Genomic DNA, 22678 nt, shown 5'->3' with positions numbered 1-22678 from the left:
CTGCTTCGTCCGAGGTTGTTTGGTTTCCCCGATGTATAAATCCTGGCAATCCTCCTGGCACTTAACAGCGTACACTCTGTTACTCCGTTTGTGTCGGGGGACCCGATCCTTGGGGTGGACCAATTTTTGGCACAGCGTGTTTTGGGGTTTAAAAGCCACAGAGACACGGTGTTTAGAAAAAATGCGTCTCAGCTGTTCCGATACTCCTGACACATACGGGATCATTACAGGTTTTCACTTGGGCAGTGGTTGTCCTTCTCTCCTGGATCAGCTGGAGCTTTCTTTAGGTGCCTTTCCAGCTTTGACAAAAGTCCAGCTGGGATAACCACATTTACTCAGGGCCTTCTTGATGTGATGTTGTTCTGCCTCCCTGGCCGCTGTGTCTGTGGGGATGGTGTTTGCTCTGTGTTGTAGCGTCCTGATGACGCCCAGTTTGTGCTCCAGTGGATGATGAGAGTCAAACCTTAGATACTGATCCGTATGTGTAGTTTTCCGGTACACATCAGCTTTTAGATGTCCCCCATTACTGATGGAAATCTCACAGTCTAAGGCTAACCTGCCATTTTTCATATCCTCCCTGGTGAATTTGATGTGTCAGTCCACCGAGTTAATGTGATCCGTGAAAAGTAGCTCGTCCTGAGATTTGATTTTTACCCAGGTGTCATCCACATATCTGAACCAATGGCTTGGTGGTGTTCCAGGGTAGGATAGCAAAGCCCTCTTTTCCACTTCTTCCATGTACAAGTTGGCCACAATGGGTGAAACTGGGGAGCCCATGGCACACCCATGTTTCTGCCTGTAGTACTGACCTTTGTATGTGAAGTAGGTTGATGCTGAAGGTGGTCCTGTTGCTGAGGTTGGGGTCATCGTGTAATCTCTTACGAACTATCTCCAACGCTTCCGTGACTGGGATGCAAGTGAAGAGAGACGTAACATCGTACGAGACCATAGTTTCATCTGCCTCCATAATGACATCTCTCACCTTCTCAACAAAATCCAGGGTGCTCTAGTTGTGGTGTTCAGAGCTGCCTACCAGCGGGTTGAGGATCGAAGCCACAATCTTGGAGATGTTATAGGTGATCATACAGTCTTAAAGGTGCACCCTCTTTGTGTATCTTGTAATACTAACTCTTCTGTATTTTTAATTTTTGTTGTTGTTGTTTTTGTGACACGATATTGTCCGAGTGGCAGCACTTATGGTTTAGGAGAATACTGCAACAGCGGATTTAAATAGCTGCATCTGTGTGACAATAATGGTGCAGCCGTGAGCGAAGAGACCAGTGCGGAGGGTATATTTGCACCTTACCATTACTAATGCTAAGAAACTTTGCAGATATGTCGCCAAAGGTTTTACTGTTCTTAATTGTAGTGCTAAATTTGCATCGCTAAATAAATAAGCGAGATTAACCACAGTACTTTTAAAACAGCCTTCGTAGCCTCGCTGTGACGTAATCACCCTTTAAACACGGCCTGCAAAGGAAGTGGGCCTAAATTGGGACACAGCTAGCAAGTGTAGCGGTACAGGCCAGGTTGGGTTTTTTTTCAACAATATATATTACTTATTTTATTTGGCTGCGGGCTTTTCTCCATTAATATTGGCTATTTGGATGAATGGATTTTGGCAAAGTTTATGATCTAATGCTGCATTCGATTTGAACTGGGAATATGTGTGTTTGTGTCTGCCTGAGTACGCATGTGTGTGGTGGTGGTGGGAGCCAGGGCACTATATGCGACTATAAAATTGTTTAAATTACATATGGACAGTTAAATAAGCTTCCCCGTAATATCCCTCAGAGCTGTCTCCATCTTATTTTTTTTAAATATGTGAAAGTAGTAGTTTTATACTTTTCTTTTATATCATGCATATGTGCAATAAATCACATCCATGTTTACACATGCAGATTAATAGCTTTTTCAGAAGTTTACTACAGAAAATATAACAAATGTAAAATCTTAAATTATTCCATGTATCTATTTATTGAATAAATGAACGACATTCAGCACTTTAGGTATGCCTATGTGATCAACATAGTGGGCCTTGTATAAGAACTGCCACACCAGCAGCTAAGAGTGATGGGAATTTGGTGTTATGCCGAAAAGTGGTTTATCATCCATCCATCCATCCATTCATTCGCTTCCGCTTATCCTTTTCAGGGTCGCGGGGGCGCTGGAGCCTATCCCTACTGTCATAGGGCGAGAGGCAGGGTACACCCTGGACAGGTCGCCAGTCTGTTGCAGGGCCAACACACAGAGACAGACAACCATTCGCACTCACATTCACTCGCACATTCACACCTAATGGCAATTTGGATCATCCGATTAACCTATCCCCACAAGCTGCATGTCTATGGTTTATCATATTTGCCAAAATGTTGATTGTCGGTATTTAAACGGTTGTAAATACAACAATGCAGATGCATAAAAATCCTTGCAAAACAGTTCATTTAATTTTTTTTAATATGTAGTCCCTTTGTAAATCCTGTTGACTGCATCAACATAAGCAAAGATATTTGACATAAAAAAACACAAACACATAGAACCGCCAGAAATCACTTTTTGGCAGACGATTACAAAAGAAGCAGCAACTGGCTGCATTTCTGTGATATTGGAGACAGAAAGGTTGAGTGCATAATTAGTAAAAAAAAAAGAAGAAGAAAAAATATATCAGAGCAGCATCAGCAGAGGGTGCGCATTCGCTGTCTGCTCTACTCCAGGGTTTTGTCCGTCTGCCTGCTCTGTTGTCAGATGGGGGCAGTGTGCAAAGTATGTGTCTGTTGGCCACTCGTGCTCATCTTTTTGTTGATTTGTGAGCCAGCCAAAAGAGAGCGACGTTACCATACCATCAGCTGAGGTGAAACCATATTAAAAACTATTAAAAATATCCAACCACAGTCTCTGGTTTTCAAGTATCATTATTATTATTATTATTATTATTATTATCTTTGAAGTTTTTATTGCGGTTATCCTGTTCTTGTGAACTACCCTATGATTCAGCCACAGACCAATCAACTTGGCAAATCCTTATGCTTAATAATTTCCCCTCAACTATAAATCAGTGACTTTTCAGTTGTGGCCACATAGATTGTACCACTGTGAGAGGGGTGCTACAGAATAGTCTAAATGATAGCAGCTTTAATTTGTTCAACTATAAATCAATGATTTTTCAACCTGATGTGGTGATCTGGCCAACTATAAATAGATCAACAAGCAATAATAAATCAGTATTATTCCAATGTCATTACTATCGCACTGTAGGCTTTTTTAACGTTTATTTAAGATTTCTTTAGCATTAACATTTCAATCTTGATCATAATGAAGTTTTAGACCTTGAGAAAAATTAACATCTATTTATTTAACATGTTATCTGGTGTACGTCATCCGCGTCCAGCAACACGCAGGATTTTGGGGGACGGCACGTGTGAAAACCGCTCTCCCCCATCTGTGCGACCGAAAAGACGGACACATATAAACCCGCTTAATCTGCGTTTAAGGCAGACAAGCCAAAAGAGACGAATCTTAGAAAAGACCCAGACTTCCCATCACTACCTCTTGGGTATGTGAAGGTGAGTCTACAAAAATGGTAAGTCTAATTTGTTTCAATAAAAATAAACCCCCCAGAAAAACAAGAACAACAAAAAGCCACACAGTGTTGTAAGAAAATAAGTGTGCGTGCAAGACAACACAAACCATGACACGCAATGAGCAATGTAAGACGTCTTCCTGTTTTGGCGATCTTTGGAGCTGACCTGAGAGACAGCGAGAGACAGCGAGAGTAGCAGGTGCAACGTCTCTTCTTCCTTTTTACCGAAAATTTGTGACTTTCTCCTCTCTTCTATGATGGAAGAGAGCGAAGACAGAAAAGAAGGATATTACCAGGTCGCCAAGCGGCTCCGGACGGAACAAGAGACCGGTGTAAAAGAGCTAGAGGACGGGAAGGAGGAGGAGGATTCTGCCGCTGAGGAGGCAGCGGGGAACGGGTGCACTGAGAACCGCAGGAGCGGAGGGAAGGTGAGGCACACAATATTAATCCTTCTGTATCTAAATACATTTTTCATACGATTTACAAACAACTGGAAGGGTCTGAAAAATTATGTTAATGATTAAAATAGACAGCAAGAGAAATGAAAGAGTACAAAGTCAGAGTGGAATATAAATGAGTTTCTACATTTATTATTATCATTATCATAAACGGCGTAACTTTGGAACAAGTGGCAGTAACCCGTTTTCATCGTCACGACGATCACTAACGTGCTTGAGAAAAATGTGTTGGAAGTTAACCAGTCCAGAGCTTCGTGTCAACTCAGTTTAATTCATTTGTGATTTTATAGCGCTAATTCAGAACAGTCCACTCTCTTTGTATTGTAAGGTAAAAACCAACAATATTATAGAAAACCCGCAGATGTACGCTATGAGCATATGTGGAGAGTGAGAAGAACTTAACAGGATGAGCACACCAGCCATACCATGTCCCAGACTGGTTGGTTAGAAACTATTTAAAGATGAATAATTTTTTGAATTAACTGAATTGAATAAGTGCAAGAAAATGAATAGATGAATGGATATGTTAAAGCTTTTTGTTCGCATTCTTCCTTCCTTTGGGCTCCATGGAGATCTTTATATGTTAACTTGTAGACGTGCATCCAGTCAGCAAGTGTACTCGTGCATCTTAACATACATGATGAGTAGTGGCCGTAGTCCTGATTTACTCATGGATCTTTGCTGTTTCAGCCTGGATATAGAATCTGCACTGTAGTGTACATATTCCACCACTCTAGTGGCCTCCCCAGGCTTTCCTAGCGGCTTTTTCAGCAGTCACTTAATTATTATTTTCTGGGTCTATATGCTTTTCCAAGTCCAGAACATTATAGTCTGTGCACTGAAATGTTCTCAGTTTCAGTTGTCCAGCTCCTCAATGTTTCTGATGACCAACACTTTGGCTTGTTCCAGTGTTCCTTTGATTTTATGAATACTTTACAGCTTGTGGTCCATGTATCGTGAATTTTCTGTTTTTTCAAAGAACGTGCTTTCCTGTCAATGTCAGCATTTTGTTTTGTCAGATGTTAATTCGTGAAGACATTGGATCCTTTTAGATTCTTTCCTTGTTTTATCAGTGCAAAAAACCTATTACATGAAGTAGGGCTGCCACAAACGATTATTTTGATAGTCGACTAGTCACCGATTATTTTTGCGATTAGTTGACTAATCAGATCATCATCCATTGGACGTAAAACTACAGCTTATTGCACCAGCAGCATCTGCTCTTATATAACTATCATTAGCTTACAGCTTTAAGTGTTTAAGGTATGTGCTAACTAAAAATAAAGACAAGATGATAGTTTGTTAAATTTTAATGAAATCTGCAGATTGTTTCGGTGAAGTTTAATAAACTCAGCCGTCTGCTCCTTGCTATCTAAAATATAACAGGATGCCGGAGTATATTCTTGAGCATTTCACACTTCTGATAATCAGCTGTCTGCTTGATGTTTATTCAGCTGTGTAAAAACTATAACTTTAATCTCAGCCAAACCGATTTACTCAGGAACAAATAAAATACTAAAAAAAAGCCAAACAATAACATTTTTAAGTTATCTAAGTGACTTATATATCATGTTTAACCTGAGTAGCGAAAGACGCTGAAAACGATTTGCCGGGAGTCCGGTGTTCTCACGGCTCTAGTGAGCCTTGAACCCCGGCTAGCTATCGAGCTAGTGGGTCGGAGCGCTTTTGAAAATATGTGGTGTCTTGATAAACTGAGCAGATATTTGAGGTTTACACAGCTACATTCTCGCCTGAAAATATGTTAAACGTGTATTTTGTGACCCAGAAAGAATAATAAGAGTAATATTAAAACTAACTAGCTGCCGCCATTGTTGGAAACTGAGCTGGGCTGCGCTATGAATTCTGGGACAGAGCTTCTTCTTCTTCTTCGGGGTTTAACGGCAGCTGGCATCCTTGTACATGCAGTGCTGCCATCTTCTGTTTCAGTCCGTTATTACACTCTTAAATCCTACTACTTATTCCTGCGTCTTTTGTGATCTTACAAAGCTTCAAACGACGCGTCGACTATTAAATCAGTCGTCGACGATTTTGATAGTCGACATAATCGTGACTAGTTGACTAATCGTGGCAGCCCTAACATGAAGCACTCTGCACACTGTTCTTGAGCTAATCTGAAGGTCACTTGAAGTTTGGAGGTCTGTAGCTATTGATATTGTTGTCATTTTTTATCATTTCCACTTTGTTACAATACCACTAACAGATGACCGTGGAATAGGTGTTTCATTTTATACACCTGTGCCCATGGAAGTGATTGGAACACCCGAATTAAATAATTTTGATGGCTGAATAAATACTTTTGGAAATACAGTGTATTTCTCTGTCATCAAAAATAATTTTCTCATGCAGTAGCACAGATCCTTTCTTGAAACCCTTTCATATGTTTTGTCTATATGCTCAAAGACACATCTTAATTTCTTCTCTATATTTCTCCATCAGCACAATCAAGGCAAACTTTGCATTTGTAGTGCTTTTTCTTGGCATAAGGGTATACTGCTTGTTGTTGTCACCTCTCCACTCATGATATGGCTCATCAGCTTTATCCCTCTGTAGTTGTAACCCTTGATTTTGAAAATTGGTACTGCCGCACATCTCTGTTCCTAAGATATCCCCTCACTCTCCAAGATTGTGTTAAACAGTCTAGTCAAAGATTCCACTGTCCTGTCTCCTAGAGATCTCTATTTCTCCACAGGTATATCGCAAGTACCAGCTGCCTGTCCACTCTCCATCTTCTTCATAGCTGCCCTCACTTCCTGTTACTAACTATCCTATTACACCTGTACTCTTCTTGATTTACCAACTGTCCTTCTTTTGCATTCATTTTCTATGTTCATCAGTTCCTCAAACACACCCCTAGTCTTCTCAACACATTATTGGCCTGTTAGCACACTTCCATTTTGTCCTTAATCATCCTAACTTGACCCACATCACCAACTCAAAATCTTTGACTAGTTATTCGGTGAGTACCTGAGTACCTCCTCTTGGCCGTTTCCCTCTGCGCTACAACTGTATGTACTTATGATTCATAGGCTAGACTAGTATAGAATAGAATAGAGTACAATAGAATAGAATAGAAATGAATAGAATAGATAATTGGGAAACTTTCTGGAGGAAACCTGGTCTTGTTAGAAGAGATGGCATCAATCCCACTTTGGATGGAGCAGCTCTCATTTCTAGAAATCTAGTCAAATTTATTAACCCCCCCCCCTCAAATGTGGCTATCCAGAGTTGGGATCAGGAGGCAAAGTTGAAGTCTTTGTTGTCTCTCTGCAAATTCTGTCCTCCCGTTATCCCCCCAAACCACATCCCCTTAGACACTGTGTCTACTCTGCCAAAATGACAAAAAAACTTACTACTACTTAGTTTTCCTGCCTGGCATAGCGTGACGGCTGTGCACCTAGGTATGCTATTTGGAGTACTCTAATAGAAACCACACTTCAGCAACATATTGTCAAAGACTACAGAGAAGTATCCGCTGTAACAAAAGCGGTAAACGGGCACTCCTTATATAGACACTGCAAATGTTGCTTGCTTCCTATTTCAGCATTTTATAGATGAACACTCTTACACTTCTTTCCCATGATTATGCATTAGTTAAAAATGTGGTAGTAATGATGGATTTTCACTCTTTGTCGCATGTTGCTGATTTAGTTGATATCTGTCTTGACCAGGAGACTTTTGCAAACAAGACTTTTAATCTCATATTTTTCTGGGTTAAAAAAGTTAAAAAATATTATGGAGATGTGACAAGTATTTGGAGCAAAGTTTAAACCACACTTCAGAGAGTTACAGCTTTATATATCTAGCAATTAAACACATATACAGGAAGCTTGATATTATTGTGCTGGTGACGATGTTAAAGTCATATCCTGAATGCTACCAGATCTGAGAGCAAGAGCATTTTTTTAAACATATGATCTAATGTTGATTTTGAGAAAAATAATCCACTTTAAACTCTTTTTTTGTGGTTAAAACAATACATCATTGGATAAAATGAAAACAATATATAATAAAATATTCAAAAATCTTTCCTGTGGTGAATCCAGGTTGTACTTGATTGTGTGATGGCAAATATAAATGATCTATCACCATGACCTTTTTAGCTTTGTTAAACACTGACCAAGATAATATATTTTATATACTTTATCATATAAAGGAAGAATAAGAACACGAAATGAGGAAAATGAAGAGAGAAGAGGTGATGAAGAGGGACTCAAAGGTGGGGGAGGCTTAAGAGACGTCAAGTACGATGTCACATAGAACTGTAATGATGCAGCAGTCTGTTGCAGGAAAGCAACATGTCACTGAATGTTCAGCCTCACACTCTCTCTCTCGTACACTAGATAAAGACACATGCACTCACCAAAAAACAAATGTATGGTTTCCACGGCATTAGGGAAGTCATCAGCTTTATGTTGTCACTATCTTAACTATAACGTCACCATGGTAACCACATTCCAGTGCTCTTACCAGCACAAAGTAAAGCTTGTGAGTACATTGGTAACACCTCTCCTACTTCACCAACACCATCCATAATTCAACCACCTGCCTCTTGTTTAATGTTGCTAGAGCAACAGATTCCTTTGTAGGTGTAGTGGAGCATATACTCATCATTTTGAGACCACAGTCTTAAATATTTCTGACATCAACTGTTTTTGATGTCAGGGGCGGAAGGCTAATGAGCTGTGAGGATTTCACACATTGTGCCTACTTCCGTATCAGTGATAACGAACCTTTTCCTCAAGTAGATGATAAAGAGCTAATTAGAGACATTTATATTTTTATCCTGGGTTTTGTTTGTTAGGCAAAATCGGCATAGCTTAAAAGGTTTTACAGATGAATCAACAGATATCACAGAAGTTGATTTTATTCATCTGGACGTAGTATTTTCACTTTGTCCAGAAGTACAGAATCAACTTTCTGGGATGTGCTTACTTGGATGATTGAGCAAGCATCAAGATGTTCAACAAGTAAAACTGATCAGCAATCAAAGTTAACAGTAAAATCTACTGGTCTTTTTAGTGAAGCACTACAGTTTAAAGGTAAATGCTTTAACACTGAAAGTAGCTGAATTCTTGTCAGAAAGTTTTAATGCAGTATGAATTCAGCAAAATAAACCAATAGGTTAGAAATAAATTTGTCTGAAATTCCATTTTGAATAGTCTTCAGAAGAGTTGGATTAATCATGTTCTAATCATGTTGGAAATATGTGAATGATTTTATATAAATGATGTGTTATGTGGGCGACCAAGTGAGGTTGTTGCTGTAGCATGTCTGATCATGTGAAAAGGACTTTATGTCAGCAGATCTGCATGTCCATACATGCAAAGTGCTGCACTGATGCTGTTACCATACCTTCTAGACGTCATCCCCTCAGAGACTTAAAAACAGCTTGCGGCCAGTCAGACCTTGAGCGCGTTTCCTGCACAGTAAACTTACCGCCTCAACCTGCAGTATAAAAAAGGTCAGGCTGCAAAAAGTGTGATGCTTGCTCAACCTCTTCCTGAGACAGAAAGCTGTACTGTGAGATTTTCCGACAGTAGGCATCAGGTGCAACTGCACTCAACTGTGCTAAGACTTCTTCTGACTAATCTAAAATACTCTTCTGAAATAATCCGTTGAGGTGGAGCTTGTTCCGATTACATTACTATCAGTATATGTATGTTTTGTGCTGTGTTAATCAAATTACAACTATTTGGGAAATTTAAAGGGCAAATTTCTCTTTGACGGCCAAGCTAACAATATATATATTGTGTGAAACATGACAAGAACTTCCAATTTCATATAAGCTAAACTGCAAAACATTTATTTTTCTTCTATTAGCAGTATGAGCAACAACCACTTACGAACTTTAGCAGTATCTTTGTTTTGTTGTCACTTATTGACCTTGAATCTTGTGATAATTTTAGATATCGTGATTCATATCACACTGCTGTGATATACAGAAGAAAATAATGCATTCATTTTGTCTTATCTTTTCTGGCTACATGCCACAATCCTGCAATGTGACAAACGTGATTTCTGCTGCTTCTTACTGCATCTTGGTTGCTGTGGACTAACGGCTGCACAGAGAAGATTAAATGATAAGTTTTAACATGGGGTGGGGGTAGGGGTATAGGAACGCTCTTTGTGTCTGTTTTTGTCATGGTTTAAGATCACTATCTGGCTTCCTGTCCTGACTCCTTTGTTGTTTTTGGTTTTTTTATGTGCATGTGTGTGCGTTTGTGTTCTGTTGTGGAAAAAAAACTGAGCACCAAAACTGTTTTATTAAAAGAAAGTTAAAACTTTTGCAAAGGGATAAGTAATGCATGGACAGTCTTTGCACAAGTGTTAACCAATAACAAAAAAAAACACAGATTGTGTGGACAATCTGTGTCTATTAAGCAGTCGGGGAGTTTAAATCCTCATGTGTCATGTAAGCATCAGTCTGATAATGAGGTGCATCATGGCCTTAAACACAGCTTACAGTTAGTCGTTTTCCCATCAACACACACTCATCCTACTCGATTTTTACCAGTGTTTGGGTTGCATGATGTCAAACTATTCACAATGACCACCTGATCAGAATTAGCCAGTGGTGTGTCCTGTAGATCTAAGCAAATGGATTTCAGATATAGCTACTATGCAATCATGTGGTTTACCATCTGCTTCTGTGGGGAGTAGTGTCAAATGTCAAGGTTAAAACACCTACTGTGTTAAACCCAGCATGGTGTAGCACAGTGCATCTTTTAAGTAGCTAATACCAGACTGTGCTACTGGAAATGCCAAGTTAGTTGTTTTTTGCAGAAGGATCAGAGATACAGAATGTGGTAGAGTGGCCCACAATGAATGGTTTGTCATTTTTTGAGGTTTTTGAATGGATTGATTCCCAGTAATCCTTTTCAGAGACAGTGACTTACTGTTGGACGTGATCATATGTCTCAGATAGGTGACTGTGGCAGGGCTATGGGGGAGGTTGGCACACCTGAGTGGAATCAGCACATACCCACATAGCAAAATTGGTATGGCCCGGATCTTGCCCACACAATGTGCTTACAGATGGCCCACATACCGCAAAGAATGACGGCCCTTTGGTGGACAGACCTGGTTTGCCAGAGGTGGCCCACACATGGGCCAGCACAAGGCCAGTTGTATACACACTGGTGGTCCTGTGCTGGCCCATGTGTGGATTACCTCTGGCAAACCTGATCTGGGCCACCAAAGGGCCGTCATTCTTTGCGGTATGTGGACCATCTGTAAGTGGTGTGGAGCCACGGGCCAGTTGTAGACACACTGCAGGCCCCGTGCTGGCCCAGAACAGTTTCAGCTCTGGCCCCAGATGTCAGCCTAATGTGTACCTTAATTAAGGCATGTAATAACAACATGTGCCAGAACATGCAAAACAGTGCAAAAGTAACATGACAAAACTCTGTTCAGACAGCGAATGGACTGATTATAGTGCTTTTCGAGTTTCCCGGATTACTCAAAGTGCTCTATACAACATACCACACTCACCCAATCACACACTTTCTCTTAACTGAGTGCTTCCTAACTACATTGATACACATTCACACTCTTGACATGCAAACTGGAGGAACCAGGGATCAAACTACTAACCTTCTGATCAGTAGGTGACCTGCTCTACCGCCTGAGCTATTGCCACCCACTGGCAAAGATGACTAAACCGTTACTAGGTTTTGGATAAAGTGTACACTCACAAACCTGTCAAACCTGCATTTGAAACATTGGCTACCATAGCAGTATAGTATTGCAACATGGCATTTGGGTCTTCTAACTAAAATAGGAAGATAGGAACATAAATAGTGCCATCATTGCCAGACCTTGCAACTTCTGACACCAGTCAGTCAGAAGTGCCAGCTTGGTGCCAGATCTGGACCAGACCTGTTTTCTATGGGCCTGGGCCACACATCCATGCTCTATTGTCAAGCTCATGTCAGTCTGCGTCTCTTTGTTTCTTGTTTTCTTGTGACAGTCTTGCGTTCCATGTTCAGTGCATTTCAGTTTTGTTTCCTCACTCTCATTAGTTCATGTTCAGCTGTGTTCCCTCCTGTGGTTTGTTCCCTCATGTGTATTTATGTCTGCGTCTCCCTCTGTCCTGGGTGGCGATCTTCCTCATACCCAGCTGTGTTGGTTTAGTTTCCTGTATTCTCCAGTTCAGTTTTCTTTGTCTGCTTTTTGGGTCCAATCCTGCCTGCATCACACACAGTTCATGACATTAACAGCTTCTGGTGATGCTTACATGGTCTTAACTCAGACTTACCAGTCACCACCAATGAAAGAGCGCCTTTCATTTCCCCCCATATCATATTTACTATTTGCCCATAAGTGCTACGCAATATCACACAATTCTGGAGAGTCAGGGGCCAACTAGCATAGCTCCAACTGGGTATACAGATAACTTTTTTTCAGCAGGTGAACAGTTCTTACAACACAATCATATGCTGTTAGATGCTTCCCAAACACCCCATTACAGTGCTTTACCCCTGGAATGTCAGTTTCTTCCCATTGTTTGTACTGTTGTACTGGTTTTAACCGTGGCAACATATCTTGACAATCATCTTGTTCAGCTTTTGTTCTGTAAAAATTGTTTTGTTCATCAGTGAGAATTACACTTATGTATTTTCCAGTATACACTGCCTGTTTGTACTCTCTCAGTTTCCTGTTTCTCTCTGCACTTTCTCAAACTGTTCATTAACCCGGGTACCGGTTTAGCTCACTGGGATGAACGATATGCTGCATGTCTTCCCCTTTCTCTCTCTCCCTCTGCTTTTCTGTTCACTGCTCTGTGCAAAAAAAGCCAAAAATAAAATATTAGAAAAATATATTTAAAAAAACTGTTCATCAACCCCCCTTAAACACACGTGGTGTTACATGAGGTCAGCTTGGTACTGTGTAGTCTGATGAATGTGTGTGTGTTGTTCTACAGGCCTCACCAGTTCATCACAAACAGGAAACGCAGCAATCTGTTGGAGTCTCTACTCATACGCTTACAGCAGCAGATCAGCATGATATTTAACCATCTGCAACATTTTGCTCACCGTGTTATTATCAAGTCATCTTTCCCTGACACAATGACAATTGTGTTGTAAATTGAAGTTAACACATAAACTCTCAACCCAACAAGTTGACTGGACAATATGGCGACAACAGGAATGTTTGTTTAAAAGATCCACATTCAATTTCTTTGCATTGTAAATCTTTTGTATATTGTCACTGGAATATCTTCTGCTCCTACAGTTTTAATAAAAGGTTTTGGTTTTTGATTCCAGTCTGCTTGTCTGATCACTGATTCTCTAGCATCACATATTTCCAAAAGTCAACCTGTTCTCCTGCACCCCTGTGTTTATAAGTAGTGGGCTTAGCATTTGATAACAGGTGTGTCTGTCAGGCTTTTTTAGCCGCAATCTGAGATATGGCCATGTTTATAAGTGTAAGCTGGTCTTCATTTCATCTTCATTGCACACAATAATTGTGTGTGTCATTAATCTGGGTTTCATTGCGCAAATGTCTGTCTTGTTTTTATTGCATCTGTGTCTCTTGTTTTACTTTTTTACCTTTTGTTGCAGTGTCTTATCACCCCTCCCCTTCTCACACGAGTAAGCAGCCTCAGTTTCCTACTTTTCAGGACAATCCTTAGCCCAGTGACATGTGGCTCTCCACTGAAAACATCTCTGTCTCCCTCTAACCTTATCCTCCTCCCCTGGCCTCTCACTTGTTCTGCAGTAGTCTGTGTTTGGCACTTGTACATTTTAAGCTCTGTCATTTGGACTTTTTCTTCAGTCTTGGCTTTCTTGTTATTATTTTTCTTGACATTTTATTCTCCATGTATGGCAAATCCTTCCACCTCAGACATTCTTGCTATCCCATTGTACACATATGCTTATACTTAGTCTTGTACTTGTACAGGTTTAAACACAAAGCAATCCCACAGATGTACTTCCCAGTTTGTGATTTGGGGGCATCTCTCCATCCAAGAGACAGTTTTAATAATGTACAGCTGTCTCATCCTCTATGAAGCGCCTTGAGGCAACTTTTGTTGTGATTTGGCGCTATATAAATAAAATTAAATTGAATTGAATAAATTATACTGGAATTGGGCAATAAAGTCCTTGCTGTCCTCTTTGGGTCTGGCAGTTCTCTCTTGTCATTTTCAGGCCACAGTCAGTGAACCAAAGTTATATTTCTATCTGGGCCCATGACTTCAACGATGGGCATTATGGTTGTCATCATTACATTTTTTTCCTGATTTGGTGATATAGGGAGAGAGAGATGATGCAATGGCTCTAGCACTTTCTGGTGTGAGCTGGGCGACTTTGTTGATGGTGACACTCAATTGATATCTTTTTTTGTGCCTTGCCTATGCACAGTTTTTATTTATTTGCATTTTAATTCATTCATCTTTAACTTGTATTCACTTTCTCATTTTCCAGTGATTTTGAGTGAAGACCCTCTTTTGGGAATTCATGTTCATTTATGGACTTAAATAATAACTGCAGAATTTCCTTAAACATGGGTTTTTACTGAAATAACTGTTATAACACAGTAATTATATAGCTTTTATCGCAAGAATATATGTTGTTGCGGACCTGCCTGTCTACCACAACAACAGTGTGCTAGACACTGTGCAACAAACAGTTTCACTGATAGCTATCAGTGATCATTGATAGATGTCAATACTGAGCATTACTGATTAAGACTAAGATTGTGGCTACTCCTCTTCTAATGAGGTTTATGTTCCCTCCTGAGATTTACACAAAGTTCTAGAGGCACACTCAGAGCTACCTTTTGCACCTGTAGAGTATATTGAGTAAAGTATCCTATTGCTAGCTTTGGCATCAGCCAAAAGGGTCAGTGAGGTACTGCCTGCAGTTTTCCCAATCAGATGGTTGGTGGTTTGATCCCTGGCAACTCCAGCCTGCATGCCAAAAATCTTTGGGCAAGATAGTAACCCCAAGTTGATCTCTGATACATCCATTGGAGTATGATTTGTGTGAGTGCTAGATCGAACACACCTACATATAGAAAAGGTATTTGTATGAATGAGAGTTGTAAGTGGTTTGAGTGCTCATGTAGAGTAGAAAAGCACTATGTAAGAACCAGTCCATTCCATTTATTAGCTTTTCTCTACTTGCCATTTGCAGATGAGAGCCAGAACCACTTTAATCCACTATGCCTTATCCATACATTAAGCAATTATCTAGACAGGACTGAGGGGTTTAGGAAAAGCAACCAAATCTTTGTAGCTCCTTCTTTAAAGGTAAGTCTATGTTTCGCCAGGGGTTGTCCGACTGGGTGGTAGAGGTCCAGTCTTCCAACAAGGTGGACCACAGCCTTTTGTGCAGCTGTGTGCACATTCCATCAGATGAATGACTGCCTCATGGGACCTTTTTAGGAATGTTTATGTAGAGGACACCTGTCAGCAAGTCCTTGAAGTGACTGGTCATGCCAGAGGTTGCTTACCATAGTGGGATACTGAACTCACTTTTCAAAGAACCCCGGTTACGCTAGTAAGCAAACATTTTCTTTGTGCAAAGTAAAATTAAGAAAACATCTGAGTTCATTTTTATTTTCTCTACAGGATTGTTTGGATGACAGTCGTCGCATCCCCCCATCTCCAGTTGTCCATGTTCGAGGACTTTGCGATGCTGTGGTGGAAGGTGACCTAGTGGAGGCACTTGACAAGTTTGGCAACATCTGGTAGTCCTGGTTTAACTCTAAATACTGTTGAGGCCATTTAAAAAATATTAACACACTTTTATTTAGCTTGGAATTGCATTGCACATTGACTTTGGTATCATCGACTTTTTTTTAGTGCACACCTTGCAATGTACAGGCATGACATCATTTTGAGCTTGTGCTAGAAAGCTTGTTTAGCAAGCTGCAACCCTAAACTGTATGAAACAAATGCCTTAGTGTTAAATGACTAGAAAGACCAATTAAAAATTGGAAACATCCCTGACAAAAACTGACATGCAAAGTTAGCACTGTCAAATGGTGTGATATATTAGGTACCAAATAAACAGTAAATTCCTAAATTTCATGACAAAAAAATGGTCAAACATCTGAGCAACTTTGACAAGTGGAAGAAGGCAGCCAGTGTCAGTTTCTTTATATTTACCTGGGAATGAGTGAAGTAGGATATACTAGCTAATGCACTGTTATTAACCTTGGGTCCTGACATTTGGGCAGTTTTTCTTTTGGCAAGAAACAAACATCAAAATGTTGCTGTAGACTCTGGCCCGCGGGCCAAATTTGGCCCGCAGCCTAATTACATTTGGCCTGCGAAGCCATACCAAATTATTGTCTGTGAAGGTTCTCAGTCATCCAGGTCATCGTAGTCAAAGGAGCTTGCAAAGAAAAGCGTCTGGACTTCTTTAAGTTACTTGAAGACGTTTCACCTCTCATCAAGAAACCTCTCGGATGAGAGGTGAAACGTCCAGACGCTTTTCTTTGCAAGCTCCTTTGAATACCAAATTATTATTAGAGCTGGCCTACTGGTATTATACAGCTAATATATATATTGTTTAGTATTAAGCTTTGCTTGTTCCATATTCAGTTTTTCAGCAAAACTTGTTTGAGTCCATAAGAAGAGATTCATTCTTATATCTGGAGGAAGATTTTTTTTTTCAATAAATATTAATGTTAGCCCGCGACTTTGTTCCAGTTTTGAATTTTGGCCCACTGTGTATTTGAGTTTGACACCCCTGCTGTAGACTATGTACACACATACAGTTGGGATGTGTAGCAATGACACCCTGTGGCGGGGAAGTTAATTACAGTCACATGCCTGGCTGCTCTTTCATCTACAGGTGCGCAGCACCAAATGTGACTAGGGATTCCAATGCTTACTATGCACTGAACATTTCCTCACTGCATCATGTATATGCAACATGCAGCTTCTGCATGCTACTTTGCTTTTAAGATGGCCACAAGGGGGCAGTATATAGTAGTGTGCAACACGCTTTGAACAAAGTCACTTTAACTGGAACTGAACAAAAGCTGAATTTGCGTGCAATAGTATTTGCCTGCAAATAGAGCTTGCATCGTTGTCTGTATATGTCATCATCATCATTCATTTGATCAACAATAAAGTCACCGAGGTATTTCACCTTTTTATGAACCCCAATAGTATTTTAGGACAGTTAAACACAGAGAAATCTAGCTGTTTATCCTGCTTGGTTCTACATATCAAAATAGCACTTTTAATAGCATTGTACTTTATATCATACTGCAGACCATATTCAGTACAGATATTAAGCTCCTGTAATCCAGCACTACTGGGACTAAAAACAACCAGGTCATCTGCATACATAAGATGATTTATCCATGTTTTACCTAATATACGCTCAGTGTTACAGGCTCTCAGCTATATGGAGAAATCATCAACATATAAATTAATTAAAATTGGAGACAAAATCCCACCCTGTCTGACACCATTGGGTCACAATCCATGTGTTGCTTACCCAGTCCAATTTATTATCTGTGCTTAGTCCAAGGTATTTATAGTCCTCCAAAATGCGTACCCCCAGTCCACGGCAAAACTTTCTCAACCCACATGTTTGAGAGAAAACAATTTGAAACACACTAACACGCTACTAATAGGTAAAAGACAAAAAACTAAGAACAAAAGTTTAAAGAATGGAGAAAAAAAGGAAATAACTGAAACAGGCTGCCTTCCAGTTGGCACATGTGCATGAGATTTTGTGATTTACCTTAATCACAGATAATAACGACAGAAATTCCAGTATAGAATAAGTGTTCTTGATTGGATCTATATTCACAATGTCATGATCGCACAGTCACATCAGTTCATACTTGCTTTTGCAGCAATGGCAAAACATGCAAGGTTACAAAAGTTGATAGCTGCGTGACCTGCTGAAGTGATTTCAAAGTGCAGCTTGTGCCAGTAGTCATGATTTTCGACTTGGATTTCATTAACTCTTCTGGGACACTATGGTAATTTCTTGTGAAGCACTTGGTGATGTTTATGTTGAAAGATGCTATAGAAATAAAAATGTACATACTTTTACTTTACCTGCTCACCTTCTCTAACCTTCACATTTGTCTCCGCTATCGGCAGTTATGTAATGATGATGCCTTTCAAGCGTCAGGCTCTGGTGGAATTCGACAGCGTGGAGAGTGCTGAGCGCTGCGTGTCATTCGGAACCCGTGATGCTGTCTACGTCGCTGAGCAGCAGGCTTTTTTTAACTTCTCTACCAGCCAGAGAATCACCAGACCCACCAACACAGACGACCCCTCCAGTGGAAACAAAGTCCTCCTGTTGTCCATACAGAACCCTCGGTATCCCATTACCACTGTAAGTCCTTTACCCCACCTAAGAGTCTTATCATATCTTCAACTTGTGTTAGAAAAGAAACTTTTTGCTATCTGAGCTAAAACTCTTTAACCAGGTCTCTTTTTGCCCTTCAAGGACGCCTGCTCCTGTGTTAATAATGATTACAGTCATTGTACATTACTGAAAAGGTTTGCCTCAGGAATACCCTGCCTTCTGAGATACAGAGATACAAGCTTACATTGTCAGACATCTATTATTAACAAACCCTCTGTGCCTTTGCTCTGTGAATACATTCTTTATCTGTGTATACATCCTCAACAATATCTTTGTAATTTAGATTAGTGCTAATGTCTCACTGCTTATTTGTAAAATAATGTAAGCTTTTAACTTTTAGTCAAAACTAGCTCATAAATGTAAAGGTTTTAAGTGTTAAAGCCCATTTTCCATTTCCGTTTTCTTAAGTCCATTTTCTTGGTGACCAGTAAGTACGTTGCAGTTTTTACAGTGTGGTCTCTGTCTTTCTCTCAGGATGTGTTGTACACTGTGTGCAACCCAGTTGGTAACGTCCTACGTATTGTCATCTTCAAACGCAACGGCATCCAGGCCATGGTTGAATATCCTGACTGTGTGTGTGTGTGTGTGTGTATGTGTGTGTGTGCGCACACAATTGCATGTGTGCTTGGGGTATATCACAGATTAGCAGAGAAATGCCAACATGCGTTTTCATTTTTCTAAGCTCCAGTTCAGAGCTTAATAGACTCGTTTGGATACAAAATAATGAACACAGGATGGTAGAAGAGGATTATAGCTAACTGGATGTGTTTTGTTGATGCCAGATCAAAGTTCACTTCATTAAACCTGACAGTGCATCATCTTGAGGGCTGTGGTAGTCTTGTTTTTCTCTGCTAATCCTGATGAGTCAACCTTAACAAGCTTGTTAACATTTGAGTCAGTAAAGGATGCTCAGAAGGCCAAACTGGCTCTGAATGGAGCTGACATCTATGCTGGCTGCTGCACACTCAAGATTGAATACGCTCGGGTAAACACATGCACATACACTCACACAGTCATGCCCATGCACATGAACACACATCTAAAAAGAGGTGCTGTGCTCTGTTGCCCCTTGCAGCCGAACAGACTGAACGTCATCTGCAACAACAACACCAGCTGGGATTACACCAAACCCTTCCTCCTGCACCGAGGTAGCGTTTTAATCTCCGATCAATGAAAGCAAACACACATACACACAATGACGTATTCTGGATGTCATACTCAGTGGAGTTGTAGTGTTGGTGAGGCAGCTGGTTCCAAGTGTTTTTTTCCCATTATCATGAACATGAATGTTTATGATAATAGAGCATAGAAACAGAGGTTTTGTTTTTGACCAGCAGTTTTTGTTTTGTTTTGTTTGTCAGATGGCTGATCTCAGTATTTTAATGAGCCACTGCCTTTACTAGGGATGGGTACCGGTATCATGGCACCGGTTCTGTCATAAACGGTAGTAACCAGACCGAAAAGCAGCGCACATTTCGGTGCTTTTTTTCCCCTGAGCTGTGATACACTAGATTCTAGCCAATCATTTTACGTTTCCGAGGATAGTAGGCGGGCCCAGGTACGTACGTTCTTTTAGAGCAGAGCTACAGATTAAAAACGCCCAAGGTGAAGCGGTCAAAGTCTGGCTGTACTTCACAGCAAAAGATGCAAACTCAGCAGCCTGCAACAAGTGCTTTAAGGTGATACTGTGCAAATGAGGTAACTCCTCGAATCTGATGAAACACCTGGCGACGCACAGCGTTTTTTTTTTTTTAAATAAAACGGAATATAGAACTTTTCACTGCTTTTCATCGTTTTTACTTGGAGGTACATATGTTGTGCTTTACATTCAGAGAGAAAAAAAAATCAGGGGAAACGGCTGGATACACAAAATGGTGACAGACTCAAGTGGTATGAACCACTACAAAAATAACATAAGAGCAGTAGTTTCTCCACATTTACTTTTTGTCTTATTAGAGGTATTAAATAAGTTGAGATCCCATTTGGCACACTAGCACACTGAGTGTATTTGGCTCAACAGCACCAAGCAGAGGCAGCAAAATAACCAAGTTACCATTAACATTAGTGCAATGAATCCTGAATCCTGCTTGTACCGGGACTTAAGTAACATTTAGGACTGAAAACCAGGCAGCATTCACTAATTTTGTTCCTTTAAATTCAGATAAAACTGAAGGTATTTGGCCTTACAAGTATGTTATCTAACTAGTATGCTATCTAACCTCTAGATGGCGCTACCCTGTCCTCCAGTAACACTGATGAATCTTGAAAATTGTTTTTGACCAGAGGATATGTTCTTCAGTGTGCATATTAAACAAAAATGTAGGACTGTTTTCTTTCATTTGTACAATATCTCTAAAATTAGAAGCATCCTTTCTCAGAGTGACACTGAAAAACTAGTTCATGTATTTATTACTTCTAGGCGGGACTACTGTAATTCATTATTATCCAACTGCGCTTAAGACTCTCTGAAAAGCCTTCAGTGGATCCAAAATGCTGCAGCAAGAGTCCTGACAGGTGCCAGAAAGAGATAACATATTCTTTCTCTCATACTGCCTTCTCTTCACTGGCTCCCTCTTTGAACTACAATCAAATTTTAAATCCTTGTCCTCACATACAAGTTCTTGAATAATCTGGCCCCATCTTATCTTAAAGACCTAATAGTACTGTATCACCCCATTTGAGCACTTTGTTTGCTTGTTACAGAGCGGGGGAAGGGGAGACAACGTCATGCCATATTGGGAGAGCATCCATCTAATGGCGGTGGTACTGTCTGTCTTCATCCCTCCCCGTCTAGCTGCCTATATGTTATCTCTTCCACTTGTTTCACTGCAATTACTGTGAGTCCACTGTACCACATAATATCCCCTGAGTATCTGTGCGTATCTTTGCAGGTGCACACTGGCCCCTCTTGCCTCTACCTGCTAAAAGCCAGAACTGGAGGTACAGCGAGGAGGTGCAGGAGAGGATCTCTTACCCGCTACTCCAGAAGACCTCCCCCACATCCTCTTCCTCTTTCCTTGGCAAAAGCATTACTAGCTCTGTCACCATGGTGAGCGGTCTCCATCCTGTTAAGATGAACTGCAGCCGTATTTTCAACCTCTTCTGTCTCTACGGCAATGTCGAGAAGGTGTGTAAGAATCCTCGCTGACTTTTAGAGGTCATGTTGATATCAAAATACATATATTGTACAATAGTTCCTATAATTTTCTTTTAATAAATCTTAATCATAACTTATGTTCTAGGTATGTATGATTTAGTTTATTTTTACAGTGCTCAAAAAAAGAAAACATCAGATCTCAATGGAAAAAATAATTATTCTGGATAGCTATACTGGAACAAAAGGATGCCACATCATTGGATGGAAATAAAAATTAGCAACTTACAGAATGAAAATGTGAAAAAGATGCAGCACACTAGTCCATTTTGTAGCAACTCAAAATGGCACTCAGTAGTTTGTATGACCCCCATGTGCTTGCATACATGCCTGGCAATGTTGGGGCATTCTCCTAAGGAGACAATGGATGTTGTCCTGGGGAATCTCCTCCCACATTTGGACCAGGACATCATTGAGCTTCTGAACAGTCTGAGGTGCAACCTGGGGGTGTCAAATGGACCAAAACATAATGCCCCAGAGGTGTCCTTTAGGAACTCCCTGTTTACTCTGGCAATATGAGAGCCGGCATTGTTTTGAACCAAGACCAACCTACGACCCATACGCCAGTGTAGGGTCCAACAATGGGTGAAGGATTTAATTCCAATACCTATGGATAGTCAGGGTGCCTTTGCCTAGCCTGTAGAGATCAAATGCAAGTTGGGTTCCACAGTGCCAGGCAGTGAACGCAGGGCCAGTTCGAACTTAATAAAAAAAGAAAAAACAAACAAGCAAAATCTCATGGACCATCATCAATCTGTATTAACTTCTCATGTATGCCGTAACCATGCATGTATTAATTAATTAAAACATTAAAGAGGTGTTCCCCCAGATGGTGTACTGAGAAATAAGGTATGCATTAAAAAAATTTTTACAGCCACGGATTAGCTGTCTACAAAGTTCATTTACTGTATTGGTGGCACTTTATAAAAATGTCCCACTATTAAGCATTAGTACGGTATTAGAAAGTCCTTAAGTCATCATGTACATATTTCTTTACACCTCCTCAGTATGTCATTTATAAATGTACATATGTTTATCCATCTGTTACTGTTACACCATGTACTACTGTCACTGCTATACTGGTGTCACTATGTACAGCTATCACTGCAACTGCATC

At 40.3% G+C, this 22678-nt stretch overlaps 1 protein-coding gene across 3 annotated transcripts in view; it reads left to right on the top strand.

Annotated features, from left to right (window-relative positions):
- The first annotated feature begins 3393 nt into the window (after positions 1 to 3393).
- The window catches only part of LOC146517611 (heterogeneous nuclear ribonucleoprotein L-like), a 34807-nt gene continuing 15522 nt past the window's right edge, over positions 3394 to 22678 (top strand). Inside the window, exons 1-8 of one of the 3 annotated variants that reach the window (XM_085164026.1) lie at positions 3395 to 4008; positions 15635 to 15753; positions 18137 to 18374; positions 18882 to 18969; positions 19298 to 19392; positions 19483 to 19555; positions 21111 to 21170; positions 21299 to 21534. In XM_085164026.1, coding sequence (XP_085020152.1) covers positions 3835 to 4008; positions 15635 to 15753; positions 18137 to 18374; positions 18882 to 18969; positions 19298 to 19392; positions 19483 to 19555; positions 21111 to 21170; positions 21299 to 21534 — 1083 coding nt within the window. In that variant the 5' untranslated portion in view covers positions 3395 to 3834. Of the gene's footprint in view, positions 4009 to 15634; positions 15754 to 18136; positions 18375 to 18881; positions 18979 to 19297; positions 19556 to 21110; positions 21171 to 21298; positions 21535 to 22678 lie in introns of all 3 variants that reach the window. The other 2 variants (XM_085164024.1, XM_085164025.1) reach the window with 2 other exon arrangements.

Source organism: Neolamprologus multifasciatus, chromosome 6 (genome assembly GCF_963576455.1).
Source record: "Neolamprologus multifasciatus chromosome 6, fNeoMul1.2, whole genome shotgun sequence".
In the NCBI taxonomy this organism is placed as follows: Eukaryota; Metazoa; Chordata; class Actinopteri; order Cichliformes; family Cichlidae; genus Neolamprologus; species Neolamprologus multifasciatus.
This window is presented reverse-complemented; position numbering and strand designations above follow the sequence as displayed.